At 55.5% G+C, this 25,929-nt stretch overlaps 1 protein-coding gene across 1 annotated transcript; it reads right to left on the bottom strand.

The window, feature by feature from the left end:
• Positions 1–1,077: 1,077 nt before the first annotated feature.
• DBH (dopamine beta-hydroxylase) lies at positions 1,078–16,526 on the bottom strand. The gene is made up of 12 exons (XM_075519564.1): positions 16,185–16,526; positions 13,715–13,861; positions 12,028–12,285; positions 10,422–10,598; positions 9,874–9,976; positions 8,221–8,387; positions 7,343–7,486; positions 7,186–7,224; positions 6,073–6,132; positions 5,299–5,426; positions 4,530–4,689; positions 1,078–1,212 (listed from the first exon to the last, which is right to left on the bottom strand). The coding sequence occupies exons 1-12, from the start codon at positions 16,524–16,526 to the stop codon at positions 1,078–1,080; spliced, it is 1,860 nt and encodes a 619-aa protein (XP_075375679.1).
• Positions 16,527–25,929: the final 9,403 nt, after the last annotated feature.

Below are 25,929 nucleotides of genomic sequence, written 5' to 3'. Positions count from 1 at the left end.
GCAGTCCTGTCCGTTTGTCCTGGGGATAAATGAGGGAGCTGGTGGAGGGGAAGAGGTGCGAGGAGCACACTGCCTCCCTGCTCAGCCAGGGATGCGCCGCGCGCCTGCGAAGATAATGTTTTGCTTCAAAACAGCCTTTCTGATCCGCCGTGCTCTGACCGGAGATTTTTCTTTAAACCTAAGGTGCCCTGGCTCCCACCCGCCCCAGGGCAGCGAGGGCAGGGGCCCAGCTGGGACGGACGGGCTCTCCTGCAGCACCGCTGGCCTTTCCTCTGCTCCTCCCGAGTATTTTCCCTTTGGAGCTCAACAGCAAAAAGTAATTTTTCCTTTTTTTTTTTTTCTTTTTTCCCCTAATTTTACATTTAGGTATTTAATGGAGTCATTTTTCCTGCCAAAAGGTTTGGTTCCCCCCCCCCCCATGTCCCTCCCCCCTCTCCCTCCCACTTTCTAAACCCCATCCCAGAGGTATCATTTGTTCCCGGCCATTGGCATCTGGTGGCGTCAAGACGAATATTCCCCAGCGCGGAGGAGTGGGAGGAGGAGCGCGGCGGGGAGCCGCGGGCCCTGCAGCGGGGAGGCAAGCGCCGGGTGGGAGTCGCAGCATCCCTCCCTCCCTCCCTCCGTCCCTGCCAGGGTGCCGGCGTGGGAGAGTGCCCGCAGAGCCGCCCCGAGCTAGACGGGACCGTGGGGCACTGGGAAGGCTTGTATGCTGCTCACACGCAGGTCTTTGCTCCGTGCCTCAGTTTCCCTGCGGGAAAACAGGCTTCTTCCCCCCCTCCCCGGGGCCGCGCTGGGTTCGACACAATAGCAAACCTCCACGTTATTATTCTGGGGGCGGAAAGCAGCATTACTCAGAGCCAGGATTGCTAATAACGCACTAAATATAGCACTTTCCATCTCCAGAGTACTTTCTGAACTCTAGCTCGTAAGCCCTCACCCCCTCCGGAGGCAGGGGCCAGGGCGCTGGCTGGCACCGCTGTGCGGGCGGGGATGCCAGGAGAGCGATGGGACGACGTTCCCTGCGGATGCTCCTGCCTGGAGGCACTTCCCATCGTGGTGGAGGGAGCGGGCGTTGGGTCAGTCCCTCCTGAGCTCGCCCAGGTTGAGGGGGACGGGGACGGCAGGCTGAGGCCCCGGGGCGGGCGGGCAGCGCGGGACGGGCTCCTGCAGCCTCTCGGTGATGGTGGGAAGCGACTGCTTCTCCCACGCGCCCTGCAAGAGAGATCGGCACCGTGAGACCACGGCGGGGTTTCGGGTACTTGGAGGCTCTGTGTTTCTCCCTGCTTGTAAAAATGAAAGGATCTTTAACGTTCAAAGCGTTTTTAGCCCAAACCAGGATGTTTTCTTATGAGGTGTTACTAATTATTTGTATTGCAGAAGCACCTACTCATCCCCTTGGCGACGCAGACGTCTGCGGTGCACCGCATTGCACAGACCCACCACAGTTAGGGAGTTTCTGCCCCAAAAAGCGTTACCCACCAAATCAGATGGAGACAACCCAAACCAGGGAGTCCCGCCGACCCGCTGTGCTCTCAGCCCAGCCTTGAAAAATGCTCTCCGCCAGGTATTGGAAGGAAGGAAGGGTGGTCGGAGGCAACGTTTGCAGCGCGCCAGCATGGATTTCACGTGCAGCTGCCGCAAAACGGGAGGGACGCGGCAGCCTGGATGCGGTGCCGTGGGGCAGAGCCGGGCAAGGGCTGTCACGGCCATCAGGGCTCAAGGTGACCACAGCCAGGACAAAGCCCCCAGCTCCGTGCGTGCGTGGGGGCACCTTGTCTTGGGGACGCTCCCTGCAAGGAGCGATCTGCTGGAGTCAGACAGCGCCGAGGGCTGAGCCCGCTGGGCAGGATCTAGCTCAGACGTGACGTGTTGGTCCGGGTTAGTGGCCGGGTGAGAGGCGGGCAGGGGCTGGGAGGGCGAAGGGGGGCTCAGTCTGGGCTGAGCTCTGGTTCGGCGATGCAATGGTTTGGCTGCCGGCTGCGCGCTCACGCGGAAACGTCAGCGAGAGGCTGAGCTGCGGCGTGAGCAGGAGGAGGGAGGTCTGGAGAGGAGAGGTAGAGCCGTGAGTCATCAGCAAGAAGATGAAAGCTGAATTTATGTTTTCAGATGAAATTCCTTGTAGTATGTCAAGCGGAACAGGCCAGAGCCTGCACCGGCACAAGGAAAACCCTGGGGAAAGGGATGGAGGGACCCTCCCAAAGTACACGGGGAGCGACCGGAGAGGGGAGGGCATTGCAGGGAAGCACCAGCTGGAGAAACGACTGTTTTCCTGTACCCTTATGGCTTAAGAGAGCAGTTAAGCGTGTTTCGGGTGTGCCTGCTCCAGGGCTCGGCCCCAGCCCCGAGCCCATCTGCTGTGGCACTCTGCCCTGCCGACATGTCCCAAACCCTGTGCTAGCACCTCACCAGCGCCCTGCTTTTGGGGTAGATGGAAGGTACTTGGAGCGTCTCGATAGTGGTTGTTTGCAGTGCTTTTGGGTGGAAATCTGAACACAGAGAGTATAGAGAGCTCACTGCGAGCCCTCGCAGGTGTGGGGGACTCGGGGACAGCGACATCCCCGCAGCCGCTCACAAGTGTTACCTTGAGATTTTGCCAATAATTAACAGCGCTCAGTCCTTCCAGAAAGCTCGTCAAGTTTGGGATCGCTGAACTGCAAAAACACGAGCTTAATTAGAAGCTGGTGCTTTTCTCTTGGCAGAAACAGTGTGGAATAAATGAGATGTCTTAAAATCAGGCTCGCTCTGAAAGCACCAGCAGAGCAGGAGGGGCAGCTCAGCTCCTTCGCCCTCGCTGCGATGCTCGTGACCCACTTTGTGCCGGCATCGGCTCTGCTCCGCTCCGGTCTCTTCCTGGCCGCTCCCCAGACCTCTCTGGAACCGAGAGAGTTGCTTGGGCCGTAATTAAGAGGCTTAATTCATAATTTTGCTGCTGCACAAAACTTCTGTGCCACTCCTGTCTCTGCAGCGGAGCTCTGCATGGCCGAGAGATGCCGGGTCTCCAGTTCCAGGGAACTGGAAAGGTTTCTGTCCCCTCCAGAGCAGACTTTGCTAAAGGGGTTTTACCAGGGCAGAAAGCTGATGGTCTTCCCTGCAATCAGCTCGGCATCCTCCGGCGCTGCGGTGGATAGCCCTGGATCCAGAAATTGCATGTCATGTGAGTTTATTACACTGATAAATGGCATCGGGAGCTGATGGTGATAGGGACCATCAGTAGTTTTAAATCTTCATCACCATCATCATCATGACCATCGTCGCTGGGCCTGTTTTTTCTTTAAAGCCCTCACGGCCCTTTATCCTTCATGTTTTGCTGGATCGCCACATTTGGAGACTGCACAGATGCTGCGTGTAATGAGCTCGCTCTGCTGGGACCTGATATAATTTGCCAAAATCCTAAAAACCACCTCACGTTTCTCCTTGGTTCTGGAGCTAGCCCTGCTTTAATGCTCAGTGAAAGCAGCCTCAAAATCGCTTTATGCAAGCGCATCTCCTAATTGAATCTGGCCGAGGACATCCTCAGCGGGCTCGTGCTGTGTTGTTTTAAGCACCAGGTTTGGGCTGGGCTCAGAGTCCTGCTTCTGCCGCGGTTCCCCAGGCAGCACCAGCTCCTTGCCCTGAGCCCGCCGGGTGCAGCCGTGTCCTGAGCACCGGAGACCTGACTGTGAGGGTGTGCTTCCCCTGCCCCGGCCCTTTATCTCCTGCAACCCTGCCCAGGTGACAACCACCAGCGGTGATTGTAATGGATGCGTCTGGTCACGATGGCTGCATCGGCTCAGAGTGGCTTCAGGAGACAGATAACACTGCAATAGCCTAGGGCTATGGGGCAATGCGCCCACCGAAGAATCTAAAACCTGTGGTCGGCATGCAAATATGACTATGGGTCAATCATCTTATCCCCATAAATAGTGAGCAGCCCAAGAGCCCGTTGAGCTCTCCTGCACGGCCGCGGGCTGCACGCCAGGGTCTCCCCTGGAGCAGGGACGCCTCTCAAGGTTACTCCTCGAGGCTGAGAGATTCCTCGCCGCAACAGACCCTCGGTAAGTGACTAACAGTGTGCTAAACTTTGACATCTTAGCTAAGTGATACAAAGGACTGATTGCGCACATATAATCCTTTAGACATAAACCATTGCCCAAGTCTGGGACTAGGACTGGATCTAGCCGCACCCAGACTCCTCTCTGAGAAGGAGTTTAGAAAGCAAGGGGATCTTTTCCGAACCTCATGACTCAATGGAAGGGTCTCCCTGGCAGTTTTGTCTGACCCTGTCCTCCATGCAGTAAATAACCACGGGTGCCATCGAATCTTGTTAAAACACTGTCTCATTGAACTTTGTTAACTCCCTACCCTGTATCAATAAACTATATTTTTAGACTATATTTTTACTTCTCTCTTGCGAGTGAAGCGCGCTCTCGCTCCATCCGCGACACTGACCCATCTCATCGTGGTCACCCTGCGGCACAGCTCTGCCCAGCTGCTTTTTACCTACGGCCAGGAGTTTTGCTGTGAAGCTTTGGTTGTGAAGCTATACGTACCGGGAACCGGACGGCTGAGGATTTGTTGCAGTGCATCGAAATCGGAGCAAAGCCGTAGAGGGATTTCAGCATGTCTCTGTTGAACGTGTTCCAGGGGACGGAGAAGAACTGCTGCGGGATGGAGACCTGCGGGCACGTGCAGACCTCCTCGTCGTTAAACCTGGGGCAGGAGAAATGCCAGGCTGAAACGCAGCGCTGCTGTCCCCTTTCAGCGCTGGATGTGTCTAATTCCTCCCCGCCTAAAGCTCGGCCTGGAACGGCTCCGAAGCCGGCGCTGGGAGCAGGGAGAGCCTAGCGCAGCCGGCACCTGCGGGGGAAGATTTGGGGCCAGCGGGACCGCCCGTGAGCAGGACACCCTGTGCCAGGTCAGCATCTCGCCCCTCTCATGGTGGGTGAATGAGCTGCAGCCTGCTTCTCTGGCAGGGATGCTTGGCGTCTGTCTTGGGTTATAAGAAGTATTTTGCACATAAGCACTTGGCCATGCACTGACTTTTGCTGGGAAGTCCCCCCCCAGGAATGCTCTCCCTTCCCGGCGGTTCTCACTACACAGCCATCCGTAAAGCCCTGGGTTTGGCTGCCTGCTCTGGGCAGGACCGTGCTCCAGCACCCAGCCACGGCTCCCGAAACCCGCACCGCCCGAGTGCCCCCGCATACCTACTGCACAGCCAGCGCCTCAAACCCCACTTTTTCAACTTTTTTCCAGTGTTACTAGCAAAGGACTCTGCGACGGTCCCTCTCCCCTCAGCACCGCTGTGCAGGGGCTCCGTACCTGTTCACGAGGGTGAAGTATCGGTGCAGGTAGCCTGGGTCCACAGCGCTTTTGCACAGCTCCAGCTGCGTCTGGGGGTAGTAGTGCACGTAGTTGACGCACATCTCCTCCAGGATGCCAAACCCGCCCTGCGGCACAGACACAAACGTGCTGGCAGCGGGGTCCGGCTCTGCCCTGCCGGGGCTGCACGGGCAGCGGGGAGGGCAGAGGGGCTGCAAAGGCACAAAGTTCACACCCGTATGTGCACACACGCACACGTGCACATACGCGTACATACATATATATTTATATATATATACACCCCTTCAGATGCATGGGATCGGCTGCAATCTGCTCATCTGCCCATCCACCCTTTATGCAAGGACAGACTTTCAGGCTAGATCGTGTGGTTTACATTAAAATGCAGATTTCCTATAATCCCTCTGCTATATTTAGCTTTGTCCCTGTTGATGGTACCTCTGACAGGCTCTTTTTTTTTTGCTGCCTATGTAAGAAAATAACATGCACTGTCAAAAAGTGCCACTTCTCTTTAATTACAATTAATCCCCGGTGGAACAGTTTGTGATGGGAATTAGAGTGACACATGCTACTTCTCAATTAGCACCTTAACATCCCCGCTGCAGGCAGCAGAGCCTCGTGGGCTCGCTCTCCCTCTGTTTTCTGGCTGTGATTCAGCCCGGGTTCACGCGGGTGCTCACTTTGTGGGTGCCCCAACCCTGGGGTGCAAACACACGCCAGCCCCACGCGGGCAGGTGAGCTCGCCCCGGCACTCACCACGGTGGCTCGGCTCCGGTCCTCCGTGTTGTACGTGCAGGTCGTGATGAGTTCGTCGCCCTGGGGGGGTTGAACACAGACACGTGTAGGTGTGAGAGTGCAGAGTCTCCCCTCTCCCATCAGCAAATTTGGGGAGCGGGGAGTTTGTAACGTAGCAGATCTCTGCTCTCTGTCGAGGTGCCGGCCTGCGGGCAGGCTGCTTCCCCACCAGCACCGGCCACCGTGCCGCAGCAGCGTTTGCTAAACGTGCATCCCCTGGGGAGGTTTCCTAGGGCCGTATCCCAGGGATGGTGTTTCCTCCTTTCCTCACTTTCTAAGGATTTCTGCAGGGTTGAAGCACCGAAAAATATGTACTTAGGCAACGTTTTGCATTGGCAAACCTGTACCCAACTTGATGGCACAACTGCCTCCCCGTCCACAGCTGGTGCCAGGGCCCGCGGGGACACCCCGGAGCACAGCCCTGGGTATGGCTTCGACGGGTGGTGAGGCTTTGAGCAGCCTCCTGGGACACGACGGCTCCTGGAGGTGCCCTCCGCTTTGCAGCCGGGTCCGTCCTCCCCCGTACAGCCCCGGGGAACGCTCAGCCTCTGTTTTACCACACATTCCCACCACATTCGCTGCCGAATCTCTTCCTCTCCTTCCCCCAAGCAAGGAGGGAGGGGGCACCTGCAGTGCGTGCATGGTTTGCCCTCCGCCCCCCCCCCCCAAGGAGCCTCCCTCTGCTAGAGGAAGCCCAGCTAAATTAGATGCTTAATTTAGCTCCTGGAACGGTTCGCTTGCCCACACACCATTTTGGTGCCATATGAGATGGGTCCCGGTGTCCCCGAGGCATCTGTGAGGAGGTGGCAGGTATGGCCCGGGGACGGCGGGGAGCCTGTCCTCCTGCAGCCCCCCGGGAGGTCCCAGATGGCAGCGGGTGCCAGCGCGTGGGCAGGGGCTGCCGGCGGCGGAGGGGGTGAGGTGGTGTTTATGGTTGGACTCGATGATCTTAAAGGTCTTTTCCAACCTATATGATTCTGTGATTCTGTAAAGGAGTCAGGGGTCTCAGGGCCGTGGGATCAGGGGAAGCTCTTGCGCTATTTGGAAGCCACTGTGGTTTTTGGAGCCACTTACCGGAAAAACTGCAACCACCTCCTTCAGCATGCGGATCTCCTGGGAGGGAAGGGAAGGAAAGGGGCCGCGTCAGAGCAACGCCGTGGTGCCGTGCCCGGGGCAGCCCCGTGGGCGACGTCCAGCCGGGACCGCCCGCTGCCCCTGCAGACCCCCGTACCTGGAAGTGAGGGCTGTAGTGACCGTCGGCGTTCACGACCTGCCGCTCTCTCCCGTCCCGGGACAGCACTGTCACCACTTTTCTTCCTGCCAGGTGAGTGTGGAGCTGGGAGGCGAAGATGTGGATGCCGGCAGCAGGCAGAGCCTGAGGGAAGGATGGCTCAAGCCCCCGTGCCCAACCCCGTCCCTCTCCCGCACACCCCCTTGCTCCGTGCTCGAGGCCGGCCGTCCCTGCGCTGGCTGCCGCGCGGGGGCTTGGGGATTGCTGTGCCGTTGGGACAGCGTAGAAGCGAGCTCCCTGCAGAGGGAAAGATGCTCAGTCCGCTGCCAAATCCAACGTACGTGCTGCCGTGCCCTAAGTCAGCAGGAGCAGCTGAGCCGGACGCCGCTTGCTTCCTTGCATTCGTTAGCGGTGGCACAAATTATTCCTTTTGGGTGGGCCCTACAAAAACCTCCACTAAAAATTCCCTGAGAGCAAGGTGGGCATTTTGAAACCGTCCATGAGAGAGCTCTTGGCGAGCTCCTCGGAAGCAGAGGCCAATCTTCCCATCTCCATGGGGGGAAGCACCGCCGAGGCACGGCCAGCTCGGCAGTAAGTTTTATGGGAATGGTACCCCGGGGAGCTGGAGCAGATGGCTCCCCAGGAGAGCTGCTTCGAGGGGGATTCAGTGCATCCCAACCAGCTGCTCGCTGTTTGTTGTACACACGGCAGATTTTTCTTTCCAGTGCAACCTCATAGTAAGGGGTTCGGGGAGTTTAAAACTGGGAATTGGGAGCCTGGAGCTCGGTGCTGTATCACTGCTGCCTGGGACCTGGGAAAAGTTGTTTGCAACCTCTCTCCTCCGAGGGGAAGCCGGGGCGGAGAGGACGGGCACTCACCAGCCGGGTGCATTTGTCGGTGCAGTACCCTGTGAGGACGAAGGCGTCCTCGCCCGGGGGAATGGCCATCACTGGCGTGTAGACCAAGCCCAGCTCCATGATGCCAGCGTCGTAGCGTCGCAGGGTGGCCGTGTAGTAGAGGCGGATCCCCGAGGAGTCGTGGCGACCTGCCGGGCAAGAGGACGGGGCGGCAAGTCACCATGGAAGAAGTGACGGCTGCCGGGACAAGGTCAGGCGTGAAAAATGATGCTGTGCTGTGGGTGTGGGGAGAGGTGCTCCGGCCTCTCACTCGCAGCTTGCTTTATGTGTGCAGTTCTTACTGTTTTAAAATCCTAGATACACAAGTCTTTACTGAGCGGCCCCAAACACATGCCTGGTCCCCTAGAGAGGTCACCAACCTGAGGTCGAATTGCTCCCAAGAGAGGTAAGTAGTGCCTTTGGAGAGCCCAAAGCAGGAGGACAGATCATGGGGTGCTTTGGAGAACTCCCTCAGAAATATGGCTCATTGCATCTTTAACTGATAATTCCAAATAATTAAGGCCATGCTGTTACTGGGGGCCTGGGAGGCGGAGAAATGCATATGGAGCAAGTACTCCTTGCCTTGGGAAAGCTTCTGGTCTCTCTTGCATTTGAGATGGCTCCATTTAACCTCCCCCAAGGAGCTGGTGGGAGCCATGGCGTGTCCCCGGCAGATGCTGGCCGTGGGGCAGGCAGAGGCAGCAGCGAGCTCTGCTGAGATGCGAAGCCAAGCTCTGGCTCTCGTTTGCCACCCAGCTTTGCGAGCAAAGGGAAGGGGCAGGTTCAGGAGCTCAGGAGGGGTTGAGGCTGGCCTTGAACCCTCTGTCTCTGGGCTGGAGCCCACCCAGGGATAAGAATAACGGGGGAGACACTATTGGTTAACACACAAAAGCAGATAAATTATGAAAGACGTGAGCTCTGTATTTATAGACGTGTTTCTTCTCGAGTTGCCGAATGTGCTATGATTGATCTACAGTACATATGCTCTGGTCTCCTAAAAATATACTTGGGTAGTCAAGAAGCTACTTGTTTTTATGTAAATGAAGAAACTGGGTTGTTTGGAATCCTTTTTTTTTTTTAAATGTGTCTCCTGACAACGTTACTGAAGCAGGAGTACCAGTAAAACAACATCTAAATTCCCCCATCCCCAGCCAGGCTGGTGCTGTCGCTCTGGTGACTTCGGCACCGCCGCTGCTCTTGGCTCTGAGCTCAGACCCACCACCACGCGCAGAAACTGGGGGGACACCCAACACCCAGCTAAATAATGGTGTTGCCTTGGAGCATTGCCCTGCACGAACGATGCGCAGGGGCAACTTTCTGCCTGGGGGGCTGCGGGCTCAGCCGGGCTCCCTTCCCCGAGCCTCCCTCCGCATGCATGAGGATGGGGTCCGGCCCCTGGCGAGGATGACTTCGCTGAGACCAGAAAGGCAGCGGCACGGTGGGGATTTAACATATTTCTCCCGCTAGCGCAGATCTGGAGCATGAGGTCTCCAGAAAGTTGCAAACGGGGCTCTGATTTTGGCCAAGTTTTCTTCTGTATGAAGCCCTCCCGGCAGGGTGGCGGTGCCTGCTTACCCAGCCCTCCTGCCGCTGCCTCGCTGGGGAGGCACTGGGCATGGCCACGCGCCCGCTCACCTTTGAACACCAGGGGATTGTGGTAATGAATCTCGAGGCGCAAATATCTGGAGGAGCCCGGGCCACCGAAGGCAAGACCTGCTTCTTCGGGGTAGTAGAAAGCCTGGAAGCAGAGGGAGGGTGTTAGGGGAGCGGTGGGGTGGCTTTCCCGGGGACAAGGCTGAAAAGCCTAAGGGAAATGTCTGGGCATGATCCCGACCCCCACTGTGGGCTGAGGGACATGATTTGTGCTCTTGGTTGTGCTTGGTGAGCTGGTCTTGCTTCAAAAGGCTTCTCGCAAGCCGGCACGCACGTGCGATGGCATAACCACTGAGCAGGGGCATCACACCCATTTATGGCACCGAGGAGGTGGGCTGGGGTGAGGTGGAAACTCAGACACATCTGGGGGGAGCTCAGACAGGGCTGGACACAGATCCCAGCAGAGATCGGGGCTGGGGCAGCCCCCATGGGACAATCCCAGGATGGGATTGGGAAGGGTTGGGTGGTAGCAGGAAAGCGCCCAGGAGCAAAGCTTTCACCCAGCGCAGCGGGTCCCATCTCGCACCCACCTGCGCTCCCATGGCCCACGCTGCAAGCACGTGCCTGCAGTAGTTGAGCCGGTCTGGCTTCATCTTGGAGTCGCAGGGCCCATTGTAATGGGGGAAGCTGTCAAACTCAGCAGCGCACTGGAAGACTTCCATGTGGTGGACCAGGGCCTCGTTGCCCGCTGTGATCACTGGCTCGTACTGCAAAGCAGCGTCCAAGAAGGAGGACACGTTAAGACCGTTTGCCGAGAGCCCATCCCCGGGGGCTGCTGTCTGTGCAGGCTCCACAAGGAGCCCAAGGCAGGTACGTCTGCTATCCGTTACGGAATGGGAGACAGTTTCTGCCGCGCGATGGGGAGGGAAGGTTGCTCTGGGCATGAGGTACCAAGGGCCAAGAGCTCTTGGCTGGCTTTGGGACCAACGCAGAGTCCACCAGAGCCCATGGAGAAACATCTCATCCCTTCTCCAGTGATAAATGCACCTGATCAGCAGAAGATCTTGGTCTGCTTTGTGATGACCGAGTCCTTTGCCAGTTTTGCAGGGCTGAGGTGACCCTAGGGACATTGCTTTTTCCTAAAGAGGGTCCTGGCCAGGTTGCGGTAGCTCTGCCTGCAGCTGTTGGGTTTCATTTCTAGCCAACAGCTGCTTGGGGCACGGGGAGTGGGATTTGGGGTAGAAAGAGTGACTTCAAATAAGCCTGAGGAACAGCTCTGGCTAAAAGCGCCAGCTGTAGAAATGATCTGCAGCAGCAGGAAGGTATCAGGAGTTACGCACTTTTTACTTACACACAGATGATTCATTTCGCACCATCTGTTGGAGAGAAAATCCTCCTTCTGAGTTTTCCTTTGCAACGCCATCTCTTCCCTATAAATCACTAAGCACTCGCTTTGGCTCGTGTGTCAGGTTTTCCCTCTCCCCGTTGTGTGGTTTTGACTCTGGGTGTGCCAGGTCATCTGCCGAGCCCGCTCCGTGCCTGCCGGGGCGATGCTCTCCCGGCAGCTCGTGACGGGCAGTCGGACTGGCGTTACGCCTGCCTTTCCCCGTGCTGGGCTGCCTGCAGGTTTCTGCTTCTCCCGTGTGGGAGGTGACCCAAGCATGTGCAACACGTCTGGGCGATGCACACAAGTTGCGTTTATGTCTGTAACCCTTTTTTTGTTGTTGTTTTTTTGGAGTATGCCTAATCTTTTAGAAGCCGGTTTATATCCTGGCTCACTCTGCCCTGCTCTCCCCAGCCCTGGTCCTTTGTTTCCCGTGTTTATATATTCCTCGTGGCTCGTTGCGTGCCATAATCCTGCCACGGGTCTGTTCTTGATGGCTACAGCTCTGCCTTCTGCAGGGGGTCAGCTCTGAGCCTGCCCTGGTATCTGCTCGATGTGCCAGGTGGAAAGTCACCACCTTGCCACCTCCTGCTGAGAAACTTCTGATCTGGGGTTCTCTAGGAGACACGAGGATGCTACTGGCTGGTGGGATGGCTACGGGAGATGTTTTGGTACCACGTTGGGGAAGACGTATGGGTCTGAAAGCCTCCCTGTGACAGGGCAGGAAAGAGGTGGACTTTGCAGAAGGGCTGAATGTGAACGTGATTGCTGATCTGCACCGGGGAAAGCAACCCTCTTCTCCTGCCTCTTACCATGATAATGTGATGTTTGGGGAAGCCGTCTGGAAGCTCTGCCATGTAACACCAGTAGGTTGTCTCCTGGCTGGGAATGACAACGTCAGGGGCCGTTATCTCCATGGTCTTCATGTCACTGGGCAGTTCAGGGATGGTGATGTTGGGCTTTAGCAGCTGCACCCTCTGCAGTCCCCTGTGGATGGCAGAGATGTTGATGGCTTGGAGGGAATGGACCGGTTTCTCCAGGATCCCGTAGATAAGGTGCACGGTGCCGTCCTGAAGCGAGAGCAAAGTATATCTGGTAGTTTTTCATGCAGCAACTTGAACTGCATGGACTATTAGCACCAGTATTGGTGGCATGGATCCAGGAATGGGCCTTTTGACCCATCCCCAGATGGGAAGCCACCTTGACTTCAGCAGTAGCTCACTTTGCTGGTCTGTCCCAGAAAGACTGTAGATTTGGGGGCATTTCTTTGGCTGACGTGATCACAGAGGGTTTCCTACCAGTTGGGAGAGTCTGAAAAGTTTTCCCTAGATAGCATCAGTTTTAAACTTAAGTAGTTAATACTACTGCCCTCACACCTCTCCCCTGCCCATAAGGGTAATGTCTCCTCTCTGCTTCTTCAGAGCCCCTTGTCCCTCCTGACCTCCAGGCTGGGATGGCCATGCCAGTTTAGGACTCATCCCACCCTAAACCCTGGTCCTGGCAATGGCCATGGGCAGCAGCCTGGGGAGGAACAGCAGAAACAAAACTTGTCCCTGAAATCCTCCCTTTCTCCCAGCTTCTGTTGGGGGGTACCGCGAGAAGCTGTGCTGGAAGCCTACCGCAAGCAAGGAAGGTGCTGCTGAACCCAGTGAGCTCTGGACAGGAGATAAGGAAGAAAGGAAAAGAGAATAATTTTCTCTTAAAGGATCAGAGAATAAAGACCTGCAAGTCTTTTCCCGGTTCACACACAGATTTTTTTTCCCTCCAGGGCTCTCCATGTTTTGGCAGACAGTAGACGTTCTCACCACAAGACAAGCTTTTGAAAACTAGCAACAAAAACTCAAGGATGCTCTGTGCCCACGTTGGCTTGAAAATATCCTGCCCGCCAAAGGCTTTCATCTGAAATGAGCCTGGTGCCGATTCCTGCCCGCACCCGGGGTCCATGGCTGAGACCCCAAAGCTCTTTGACATCCCCACTGGGAACATTTCCCCCAGATCCTGTCTCGGGGGGGAGCAGTGAATGCAGACCAGGAGAGACTTCACCGAACCACACACAAGCACACCGCAGCAGCTCTGTTTGCCGTCCCTTTGCTCTGGCTCCTGCCAAAACCCTCCTCTTTGCCTCCCGTTGAACAACACCAACACCTCTTTGTAACACTCCAAACAGTTGGCTCCAGACTGCAAACCAGAGTGATGCAGGAGGGTATTTATATAGACCTAACACATGCTTAGCAGGAGCGGATGATGCAAACGAGCTAAAATCTACACTTTATAGAGGTTTATAAGGGGTTGTAAATAGATCGTGCCAAACATTACTCATGTTCCAGGGCTGACATCTGTAGCGCGCTTCCTTTCTGCCCTAGACAGCGCAAACGCCTGATGCTGTCCCCAAAACAAAGCACCGGTCAGGTATAACCATGCAGGTTGGGGTTTGGAGCTCTGCCCCAGGGCTGGGATGGGGCTGGGGAGTGCTATAGCGGGGTGAGGGCGATGCCGTACCTCTATAAGGTAGTCCTTGGGGTCACAGGTACTGAAGGCTCTTCTGAAGAGGAGGTAGAGCCCCTCAGGAGCCCTCCGAGCCCCGAGGAGCTGGTAGTCCTGCTGCGAGTCCATGTGGAGCTGCCCCTTGGCATCGCTCCAGGCATCCTGCGGGAGGAAGAGCACCCCGCTAAGCCGGGAGCCTCCGCTGGCCCCGCTCAGCCCGAGGAGCCCACGGCGGTGACCTCCAGTGGTACCGCGGGTCGTGAGGTCCTCCTTCTGTTCACCCTCCGCGTCCCAGAGGTGGAAGGAGCCTTTGTTTTGGTTGCCCCGTGCCGCCCTCCGGCAGCCCACGGGCAGAGCTGTGCCAGCGTGGCCCCTGCCGTGAGCCCCCTTGGTGCTCGGCACAGGCAGACCTGTGAAATACGTGACCCGGCATTAATAAATAGTCTGCAGAAAGACCTTTACAAGTTGAGATGCGACTGGGGGAAAGGAGGTGGGGGGAGGAAAGCCCGCAGGGACACGTGAAGGTGTCGCATCGGTCTGTGCTGTGTTTTGGGGGTATTTGGCTGGGGGGACATTCGGGGAGGGGTGACGTGCTCTCCAAGAGCCTCGCCGCAAACCGGCTGCTTACAATTTAAGATCAGAGCCTTGCTGGGCTGTAGTGTCAGGCCTAGAAATCACTACCCCTCTTCAAAATCCTTAATTTGTTCTGACCAGATTGTTTCGGCAGCCCAGCAAGGCCTCCCAAAAACTGCTCGCTGTTGATGATGGTGACAAAGCCACACCGAGAAGCAAAGCAGTAGGTTACTCCTGTGCTGAAGGATTTGAAGGTTTGGAGTATAAAATCCTGCAATAATTTGGATTTGAACAGTGTTGTTTTCTCGATCTTTTGCATCTTCCATTGATACCTTTTGTTTACTGAGAAAAGGCACCTAAGAAGTACCTTGCTGTACATACACAAGTGGCATGGGTTCTCTTATCTTGGGGGAAAAAAAACAGAAGAAAAAGAATAAAGCATCTTGGCATCATTTCAGCCAGAAGTAGAGAGTGATATTTCGAGAACATATTGTCCTTAGAGGGGGAGAGTAAAATCAGCTACATGAAGCTAGCATGACATTTGTTTTCATAGGAGTATGGTGTGCAAATTAATCTCGTAGTACATGGGGGGTTAAGCAAATTTGGATCTTTTTAACAGCTGACGTACTTATCCAGAAGAAAGGCTGCTGGGAGAGAGAAAACCAGGACTGGAGAAATGTATAGAAATCTCCTTGCAGGATGCTGTTCAGCACCAACCGAAAGAGAAAGCCCAAACGCTGCCTGGTGTTTAATTCAGCGCTGTTTGTCTTTCAGCGAGCAAGTGAAGGCAGATTAGAAATGATCTTTTATGGTTTTTTAACATGATGCTGTGAAATACTGTAGCATTCGGGCCACCACGCATCCTGAATGGCTGGTAATTAGCAGGAAAACAGTACAGATAATAAGCCCTCCTTTTCATCCTTTCATTACGCTGCAGATCACATTGCGGCTGATTGTAAAAGAATGTATTTTACGGTTAATTTGAAGTAAGCAGAGAGGTAAAATTTAACTTACTGGAAAGCCTCACATGGGGAAAAAAATGTGAATTGCTTTCTGCAGCCGAGCGCAATTGCAATAAGCCTAACCTGGTGGTCTGGGGATCGGTAGCTGCCGGAGAGCACGGGGGTAGCTACTGTAACTGCAGCCCAGGCGGAAAGACAAACCAAAGAAGAACCTGGACAAACGGACTGTGTCGGAAAGGACAGCCATTTGCGGTAGCAAAATCAAAGAGCAAAATTAGAAATGAGTTCCCCCCCCCCCCCTCAATCTACTACCGCCAGGCATTTACATACCGCCCAAATACATTTGCACGTTTAATTTCTGATAACGCCGCGCCGCTGGCAGGCAGCCGTCAGGTCGCGTTTTCCTGTGTCCCGTTGATTTCTGCGATAGCGCCGAACGCGACTCGCAGCTGGGTTATTGGTGCTGGCAGGAGCAGCCTTTCCGGTTGATAACTTTTGCACCGTCTCAAAGTCATTAACGGGAGCCTGTGGTTAATTTTTAATGCGACTGACAGCAGCGCACAAGCGAAGCGAGTTGTTGACGCATCCTGCACGTGCGTGCGTGCGAGCGTGAGCCGGGGCGTACAACCATCTATCGGAGCTCTTTGCAGCTAGGCATAGCAGAGCCATCCAGGCTTTGGTTCCACTCAGCCTTGCTGATGTGCTGCTGGATTTATTCTTTTCTCTTTGGGTTGAAGATCCTATGCCAAACCCATAGCGTAGACCTGATCTGTTGCTCCCTCTGGGATAGAAACCCCCAAGCCCTTTCGGACCACTTTTTGCCCTGAGCGGCCGGAGCGGTCCAGCGTGTGCCGTGCCCTGGACCAGCCCCGCTCTTTCAAACCACGAGCCAGATTCCCCCGTGGGGAGGCAACCCCAAAAGCAGCCACGCAAACACAGAAGTGACTCACCCCAAAATAGGAATTGTGCCCGTCGCTCCAGAGCACAGCCAGGTCCGCGTTCTCGAACTCGCCCCTGTCCGACATCCCGAAGAGGAGCCCGAACTGCAGGTCCCTGACGAGGAGCTGGAAATACACGGCTTGCTCGGGATAGCTGACATTCCAGGAGAGCTCAAGCAGCCCCTGGGGATCGAGGGGCACCTTGTAGGGAAAATCACTCCCGCGGGGTGCCGAGCCCTGCAGGGCCACCACCAAGATGACCAGGAACACTGCGATCATGGTGAAGTACATGGATGCCACTTCCCGCAGCTTGAAGCTGGGGCAGGGGCAGGGCTTGCTCCCAGAGGTCTGCATGCTGGGCAGGACGGCACCCGCGTGCCTGGCTTTGCCCATTTATGCGCTGGCCCTCCTGGGCAAGCCGGGTGAGCGATACTCTTTAATTGCATTTGGTTGTTGGGAAATCGGATTGTCGTATTGACCCCCCCCCACCTCCTGGCCAAACACTTGTCATTTGCTGCCTCCCCTTAATTGGCTCTAATTGCACATGGACATTATCAATAGCAATTGAATTGGACTGGGCTGATGTTATTCGCTCTTAAATCTTCCTTAGTGGCTGGAAAGGGCTGTTTACTCGCCAGCTGCTCTTCCTGAGCCCTGCGTGGACATGCTCTGCCCTGCTTGTGGTGCCTCTCGCCCAACTCTGCAGGGCGAAAGCTCTGGGATAGCCCCGGGAGCAATCCCAGCCGCAGCCCCCCGTGTCCCCCAGCCTGGGATCACTTATCACCCAAAACGTGGCCAGACTAGGGGGGGATCAAATCCCAGGGTCAGCTGCCTGATGGACACGGAGTCCTGGCCCTGCTCCCTGCCCATGCTCTTCTGGGTGCGGGTCGGGGTATCGCTGTGTGCATCCCCGTTTGATTTTTGCTCCTCTGAGTGACCGCGCAGGTCCACGGCTTGCAGGTCAGCCGGCCCCAGCGCACCCTGGGGACCCCCCGGCTCCCCCAGCCCTGTTGCCGCTCGGCCTGTGCCAAGGTCTGGCTGCCCGTTCCCTCCCAGAGGCCCCGCCAATGGCACGAAGCCCGGGCAGCCGTTTCTGTGTTTGTTTATTTATTTTTGGAGGCTGGCCTCCCTGGGGACATGTTTGCCTGAGATGCTGCCGAAAGCTGAGCCGAGTCAAGCGACCCGGAGCTCCGCGGTCCTTTAGTCGCTGCTGGGTTTAAAATGAACCTCTCCGAGGCGACTGTGGTGTCGTTTGCTGGAGCTCTCGCGGGTCTCAGAGCTGGTCCGGAGGGAGGATCCCAGGAGAGGACGTGTCCTTCCCGTGCTTTGGGTGGTGGCAATGGTGCTTTCTGCTCCAGTGAGCCAGCCCGATAGCTCAGCCGGAGACGGTGTGGGAGATGGCTGTTCTCCTCCCATCTCAGCCTCCATCCATTTTTTTAACCTGTTAATAATAGTTTTACATGTAATCGTGATCACACCTCCAGGAAAATGCTGCAAGAGTTTATTTTAGCAGGGTAGAGATGGCCTGGCAGTGCTGAGCTGGGGTCCTGGCATCTCATGGGGTCTTTCCTGCGCGCCCCAGCGTTGCAGACAGCCTCACAAGCTCCCAGCAGCCGGGGACAGAAAGGGTACAAACCGGAGCAGAGCCACCCCAGCTTGTTAACGCTCAGAGAAATCAAGGAAGAAAATCAGAATGAACGGCACGTTATGAGCAGATGCCGTATCGTTCATCGGAGCGCCTGGGAGGATGCGGGGAGCGTGAACGGCCTCAGCTGGGGTGGCTGGAGGAGGCAGCTACCGGGGACTGCAGCGAGGGAGCATCTTACTGCTGGGGAGCGTGAACTCCTTCTCCACGGGGATGTATTGCCGGTGGAGGGCACCTCAGGGACTCAATTTAGTTTTCCAGGTGGAAAATTACATTTTTGGTTAATAAATGTCATGGGAACAGAACTCAGCCCTTCTCAGCCTCCTGCCCCGGCAGCTCCGAGGCTGCTCTTCTCCCCCATCCAGCAGTGCCAGGGAATGGGCCCCTCTCCCCGGTGGCCCCGGGGGCTTGGCAGCGCTGGCATTGCCCGGATTTCACCCCCGAGAGCACCTGGGACAAAGAAGAGCCCAGCGGTGCTGCCCCGGGTCCCCAGTCCCGCGGTTGCTGAGGTCGTGGTGACCCAAGCGCAGGTGAACGTCCCTGTCTGCTTGGGTTTTCCTCCTGGGAGTTCCTCACTGGTGTGGTACAGAGTTTAGCACCGGGTGGCCAGCACCTGGGATGTGCTCCTCTTCTCCAATAGCATTACTCTGGAATGGGACAAGGAGAGAATATCCTCCCTGCACTGATTATTTAGATAATTATCCCATGAGGCTGAGTAACTCAGGAATAAGAAGGCAAATGGGAGATGCTGCAGGCTTTGAGATTTGCTCTCCTGCTTTTCTAACGATGCAATTAGCACAAAGGAGCCCTGATCATGAGCAGGGCCTTGTCTGAGCTCCCAGGCGTTAAGTAATATTGACAGTGTTTAGAAATATTTTCCCTGCAAAAGTAAATGCCAGAGAAAATGCTGATTTCCCCCAAACAGCCAGAAATGAAACCCTCCTCCTCTTCTCTTCTCTTCTCTCTTCTCTTCTCTTCTCTTCTCTTCTCTTCTCTTCTCTTCTCTTCTCTTCTCTTCTCTTCTCTTCTCTTCTCTTCTCTTCTCTTCTCTTCTCTTCTCTTCTCTTCTCTTCTCTTCTCTTCTCTTCTCTTCTCTTCTCTTCTCTTCTTCTCTTCTCTCTTTCTCTTCTCTTTCTCTTCTCTTCTCTTCTCTTCTCTTCTCTTCTCTTCTCTTCTCTTCTCTTCTCTTCTCTTCTCTTCTCTTCTCTTCTCTTCTCTTCTCTTCTCTTCTCTTCTCTTCTCTTCTCTTCTCTTCTCTTCTCTTCTCTTCTCTTCTCTTCTCTTCTCTTCTCTTCTCTTCTCTTCTCTTCTCTTCTCTTCTCTTCTCTTCTCTTCTCTTCTCTTCTCTTCCCTTCCCTTCCCTTCCCTTCCCTTCCCTTCCCTTCCCTTCCCTTCCCTTCCCTTCCCTTCCCTTCCCTTCCCTTCCCTTCCCTTCCCTTCCCTTCCCTTCCCTTCCCTTCCCTTCCCTTCCCTTCCCTTCCCTTCCCTTCCCTTCCCTTCCCTTCTTGCCTTTGTGTGATTTATTTCTGGACCTTCCAAACCCAGCACAGCATTTAAGCAAAAATGAGGATCCCCATGCAAAGCCCGGCTGCTCTCACATCCTGGTTTGGCTCCCATCGAAGGTCCTGCCTACCTGGACCTTTGGGGATGTGAAGTATTTGTTATTGCTTTGCTGGGGCTTTGGCTCCAGTTTAAAGAAACCTTTTGTCTCTCCCCCTCCCCCTTCTCAGTTGTTTAAAGTCTGATGTATTCTCTTTCGGTTATTAACTTTTCTACGTTAATTGGAATTATAATGAACCGCCTCAAGCTCTTTGATACACACACACTGCCTTGCTTTAGTCTCGGAGTTTGCAGTCTTGTTTTATTAATGCCAGCTCACGTGACAAGCGATGCTCTCAGCTGCTTTCTGTGCGGAGTCCCCTCCGGTCCCCTCTGGGTCTTGGGTTTCACTCGTGGTCCTTGCAGCAATGTCACGGGGGCAGATCCACGTTTCCCAGCCTGTGTAATGAGAGGAAATAGTTTCAGCTCACTGCCCGGCTGTTTTAATGAATCATCAGCGTGTGCATCTCTACGTTAAATCTGATGAGGTTTTATTGTCCTAAGACACAACCGTTACCCAGGAATGCGGCAATTGATCGGGATCCTCTCTCCTTGCCAGGTGACCTGCCGGTTAGAGGTTTTGGTCTCTCGTTCAGCTTTATCAGGCAAAAGGCCAAAGCAGAGAGAAAGCCGGCGAGCTGAGCTCTCCCAGACGAGCGCGTCCCTTGGCCCCGTGGGAGCAGTGACCCCAGTGCACGGCCCGGCCGCACACCAGACCTGCTGCTGCTGGTGTCAGCTTTAAAAGCACGTGGCCGGACAGCTTAACGTGCGGGAGGTCATGAGAGCCGCCTGGAAAGGCTCCCACCCTGACAGCCCTTGGGGCCGTACTCACAGGAGGTGAGAACCGAACCCCCGCCGTGCCCCGGGCTGGGTCTGCACCTCCGTGGCTCAAATGATCCCCAGCTCTGCCCATCTTCCCGAAGGAGCAGCATCCCCTCCTTTGCCTGAGGCTCCTGGGCTCGTTCCTGGACGCGCCGTGCTCCGAGATCCTTGTCTGAAAGCATCAGATGGATGTTCCTCGTCCTCCAGCCCTGGCTGCTCGGGTAGACGTCTGGCTGCGTTACAAAAGCCCCTGGGAACAGATTTTTGCCTTGCCCCATTTCTAACCTCCTCCAAGCACAGATTCACCCACTTCTCCTCCTCTCTTGGCTTTGTTTCCTCATGGTAAAGGGAAAGAAGCTGAGCTGCCAGCATGGCAGGAAGGCAAATGATCCTCACCGGGGGGCGGGAAGGGGTCCTTACCTAACGAGCTCTGCCTCCATCTATTAAAGATGAAACCCCAGGTTGCTGGCATGTGCAAGTGGAGCCCCTGAGCTTTCCTGTACAGCAGGAATTTGCGGTGGAACAGCATAACACAGGCAGGTCAGCTTGAAAACAGCTGAACTTTGCAGATAAGCAGTGAGAATGTATTTAAAGAGAAAAAAAATTATGTATATCTCTCTCTCCCCCCTTCAGTTTCTCCCCAGTCGTTGCTCATAAATCCAGGCAAGGAGCGAGGATCCAGCTTTCCGCTCATTGCTCCGGGTGTTTATTTTAAGACTTCAATGAGATGTAGAAATGCCAGTTTCCTGACTCCGAAACTCCGACCGCTCGGGGCTGACGCAGAGCGGCTTCCCGTGAGCCAGCTGCCAGGAGGAGCACCGGGAGGGCTGCAGGATGGGAGCCGTGGGTTCGGCCCCTTTCCTCGAAGGCCGAGCAGAGGCAGAGGCTTTCTGCCCACCTGCGAGCTCTCGCTGGAGCTAACGCCGGCACGACTGCGCTGGCACTAGCATGGGAGCATCCTGTGCTGGAGACGAGACCCCGGTGTCCCCACGCACCTCCCTGCCCCGCTCCAGGCAGAGCCTGCCAAACCCCCCGGCAGAAAAGAGCTAGGGGTGCAGTAATGCACGGGCAATGCCTGGAGCGTGCTTTCAGCCCCCGGAGAAGGGCTTTTTTTAATGGACGGTGCTCAGATGTATCCCCCAGGCCCCAGCTCGGCTGTGCTGGATGCCGTACGAACCCCGGCAGCAGCATTAATCCCCCGCCGGGTGTTGCTGGCCCCGTCCTCTGCAGAGCCACACGTCCAAACCCTCCTGGTGACCTGCTAAAACTACTGTGGCCTTTCATTGCCACGAACGACCCCGGATGCAAAGCCAGCCCTCAGGGGAGATAAGCTGTGGTTTCCAGAGCCCTGAAAGCAGCAGCGCCTGACATTTGTGGCGGGGAGCTCGGGGAAAGCAGCTGCCTGCATCGGCAGGAGAAAAGGGCTGCCTGCCTGGAACAAAGACGGACGTGCAGGTAAGTAGGTTTAAACACAACTGATGCACCAAATTAGGGATTGAAGCAGGCAGCACCCCTCCGAGCTATAATCCATTGCCTCACTAACATAAATGGAAATTCAATTTGGGAGAGGGCAGGGAGGGAAGGGAAGCTCGCTGTCTGCTCCATCGCGGCCGGGCGCAGCTCTCCGTGCCCCGGGGCTCTGCCGTTCGCAGCCCCCGTCCGTGGCCAGCCAGCGCCAGGATCGAATTTGCCTGGGTGCTGATGAGGTTAGGCAGTGTCTGACTCAGGCTGGACCCGGCGTGGTATGAGAAGGGGGAAGAGAGGGCTGGCACACAGGGGAGATGCTCGTGTGGACAGGCAATCGCGCGGGGTCCCAGGGACCCCTGGCCTGATCAACGCCGGGTGCAATTTCTCTGGCCAGATCCACCGCTCACCATTCATACCAGAGCCGTAGAGCCTGGCCCAGCCCCATGGCTCACAGGAACTGTTCGATATACATCCCAGGGTCGGGAGAATTGTTTATTGTCCTTTTAAAAGGATCCTGTCTCAGTCCTGTTCCCATAACAAATCAGAAGGGATCTGCAGGCTGCTCATCGGCTGCGTCGTGTGCCAAGAGGGTGCTGGGGCTGCAAAGCTGAGTTTGCATTTGCCCAACAGAGGCACGAGCGAGTATTTAATGTCTCTATGTCACCTGGGCCTTGCTGGGCCACAGGGTGAAGGATTCGGGGTGGGTACCTCCGAGCTGTATTGTTTTGCATGGGACTGCACGGGCATCTCTGCACGTGACGGCAGCAGTTGCTATTTAACAGCGTACAGCAGATGTGCTGGACGCTAACCGAGACAGGACACTCGGAGGAGACCGTGACCCAGCGGCGGTGGGTGGGAAGAGCCGTTCCCTCCTCCTTGCATGTGAGTTTGTGCCTTACAGCACAAGAGCAACAAATGCTGTAACGTCCCCCTCGCTGAGCCTCTGCTCGTTCCACCTTCTTGCTTTCTCCTAACCCGTTTCTCTTTTTTGCCTTCCTCAGGACCAAATTTTCTCCTTCTTACACCAAGTAATGCCCCCTGCCTCATCCCCAGTGAGGACTGCGTCCAAAGGGGACCCAGCCCCAACCATGCAGTCGGACCTCCCCACTGCCACCGGAGAAGTCTCCCCGAATCGGAGACAGAATTGGACCTCAGCTGACCTTTACGGCTTGGTCCCACTGCTCCTGCTCTGGCAGCGGAGGTGAGGACTGCCAGGCATGGAGGAGGCTGAGCAGCTCCCACCTCTTCTGCCTCCCCTCTCCAGCCAAGCCATGCACCCGCGGCTCTTCCGCAGCACGTAAGGCGGGCGGATGGGCTGCGCCCAGCCCTGTGCCATGGTGAGCTGGTGACGGGAGAGCAGGGAAAAGGAGAGCATCATTTGCTCTTTGGGAGGTGCCGCCTCACCAGGCGCTCGAGGCCGGGTGGGCAGCCTGGCCCCTTCTCAGCAGGCTGCTTGCGCAGCCCAGCATCCCAGAGAAATTCCCTCCCCAGTGCTGCCGCAGCTGAGCCACCTAATGAAATCTAGTCGCCTGTGCATGCTATATTAGGGTTACCATGGATATGGTGCCACAAACACTGGGCTGTGGCTTTGTTATATAAACAGGAGAGATTGCCACAAATACCCAAAATATCTGAAAAGGACAGAGGAAGAGACAAAAGCGTTCTCTGGGTTTGTTTATAAAGGGTTGTGTGATCCAGTGGATAATGCCAGTGGGAGGTGGGAGAGATTTGTGGTAGCTTTGAGAAGTGGAGCATGACTGAGTGATAGTCTCGGACTCGGTGGCTCTGGAGACTCCCTCCAATCTTCAACAGGATCTTCCCAAAATGATCACAGAAGTGCTGCTGGCTAGGCTGCTTACTGACCCTGCTGGTGCCCGAGAGCTGGGCTCCCTGCAGATCATGGTGTGAAGTGCGTCATTCTTCATGCTCAAGTTCATCCTAGCTGAGCTTCACGTAGATCTTGGCCCTACCCGGTTTCTGCCATGTGCAAGGAGATCCTGCTGCCTGCAGCTGGTGGGGGCCAGGACTGGTGATGACGGTGATGATGGTGGAGACATACAGTCATCAGCTCTCCCAGAACTGCCCACGCCTGACCCTGCTCAGCAAGACCATCCAGCTAATCTTGTACCATCTCAGGTACAGAAAGTCCCTTGTACAGTTTGAGGAATCGTGTAATTTAAAGAAAAAAACTGCTCTAGAAATGAAGGTGGGATGTAAGGGAGATGGAGACATCAGAGTGGCTAAAATTGTATTGCACTCCCACTCCCCTGCCAATAAAACCACCATAAATAAAGTGGCTTTGCAATAACCATCTCCACGCATGGTAACACAGATTCACGTGTCCCTGCAAAAGATGCTCCAAGCAGGATAAACCCTGCTCTAGCCTCGTTCTGCAAGAGAGGCATGACAAGCTCGCTCCAGTCCTATCATGGGGATGGCTTTTCTCTTCCCAGCAGGTGCTACCCCCAAGCTCCAAGTCTCCATCAGTGGCTTCCTCTTCTCATCCTCCATGCTCACCTGTGGGTGACATCCCCAGCCCAGGGCTGCTCCAGATCCCTCGTGGCCTTCCAGATGCTCTTCACCATGGGACGACCGTTCATCGACTTGTTTTCTCTCCTATCGCTCTCCCTGTGAGTCCAAGCAGCCATCTTTCCACGCTTCATTTTCTGGCATGTGGTGGAGAATACCAAACTCGGTAAGGAAAGATCTACTTTATCGTTTAAAAACACACCAAATCCAGTTTTTGCTCTTCAGCTGTACAACACCCTGCCTTGCCCTCCTGCATTACCTGTCATCCCTGATTTTGCAGGACCCATCTTCATTTTCATGAAGTGACCTCTTGCATCTCCAGAGCGGTGGAGAAAAGAGTTCTTTGATTTGGTAGGAAACAACAGCAAAAGGAGCTGGGATCTGCTGCGGGCATGGGTCCAGAGGAAGGGCTGTCTGCCATGTGAGTTTTCAAGGGGGTGGGTTGGGGCTGAGCCCTTCTGCGTGGGGCTCTGCTCTTTGATGCCAGCCTTTCTTGTTGATTTTCCTCTGGCCATTGCTTTCTGGCACTAAGCTGCTTCCTGAAGATTACACAGCAAGCCAGGATCAACATCAAGAGGAGCCGATCCAGGCGAGGACGTGGGGCCAAAAGAGCCTGAGGAGTTTGAAGACGGAGCTTTATCAGCTTAGCAAAAGGGTTGGCACATTAAATGACAAAGGCTGCAGGCCCTGCACGCTTGAGGTTTGTAACAGGCAAGTTAGCAGAAGGTCTAATAAAGGGTAGAAATAGTGAATAAATATGATTTCCTTCAGAAAACTCAATGTGGCTTCTGTACAGGGAGTGCTTGCCCTGCAAACCTCTTGACAGGGGTCAATAAGCTTGAAGGGGAAGGTGTTTCCAGGAGATACGGTCTCTTTGCCTTTCCAAGGCTGCGACAGAAGGCTCTGCACTGTTCCCACCATGGCCCAGATGCTCATGGAAGGATTATTCCCCCAGCTCCTCACATCGCCCTTCAAGCCAGATATTCACGCCTCTGGGGTGAGGACTGCCCTGGGTAAAGGGGCATGAGGAATCTGTGGGTGAGCATCCTTAAACTCACCCTCTGCCTCTCTAAGCCCTGCCTTTGGTTGGCACTTCCAGCCGAAGCAGCGGCCGCACAGGATCACGCTCCAGCAAGTCTGGCACGTCACGTCGGGGGCAGAGGCACGAGCTGACGGGTGTGATGCGACACGACGTGCCAGGCAAGCCCTGCCACGGAGCGGCTTTTAAGTGCACGTTCCCTCGGAGCACCTCTGACGCACGTTGCTCTGGCTGAGGCTGATGTTAGCCCGCGAGCCTTGGCGTACCGTGTCGGTCACGGGCTGGGGATGTCTAACAGTGAGCGTGGAGCACGCTGCCTTGCGGCACTGGGTAATCCATCTGTTTGGGTTAAATCCACTTATTTAAGAAGCAGTTTTCTCTGTTGTTGCTTTGTTAACTCTTTTAAGCAGATGCATGCTTCAGCACTCTGAGGTTGTCACCTTCAAGGACAGAAACATCTCAGATTAACACATGGCAGGCCCAGCCCCAGGGCATCTTCAACTCCGTATCTGCCTGAATCAGTGCTGTAAGCCATGGCAGCGGGGAGCAGTAGGTGCAAGAGGGACACGGAACAAGGTCCTGGTTATGGGCAGTTGTTCGGGCTGCGTTTATAAGCCAGGTGGTTCCTACATCGTGGGTGATTAAAGCAGGGGGGA

This window comes from Mycteria americana, chromosome 17 (assembly GCF_035582795.1).
Source record: "Mycteria americana isolate JAX WOST 10 ecotype Jacksonville Zoo and Gardens chromosome 17, USCA_MyAme_1.0, whole genome shotgun sequence".
Taxonomy (NCBI): Eukaryota; Metazoa; Chordata; class Aves; order Ciconiiformes; family Ciconiidae; genus Mycteria; species Mycteria americana.
Note: the sequence above shows the minus strand (reverse complement) of the source record. Positions and strands in the feature narration are given on the sequence as shown.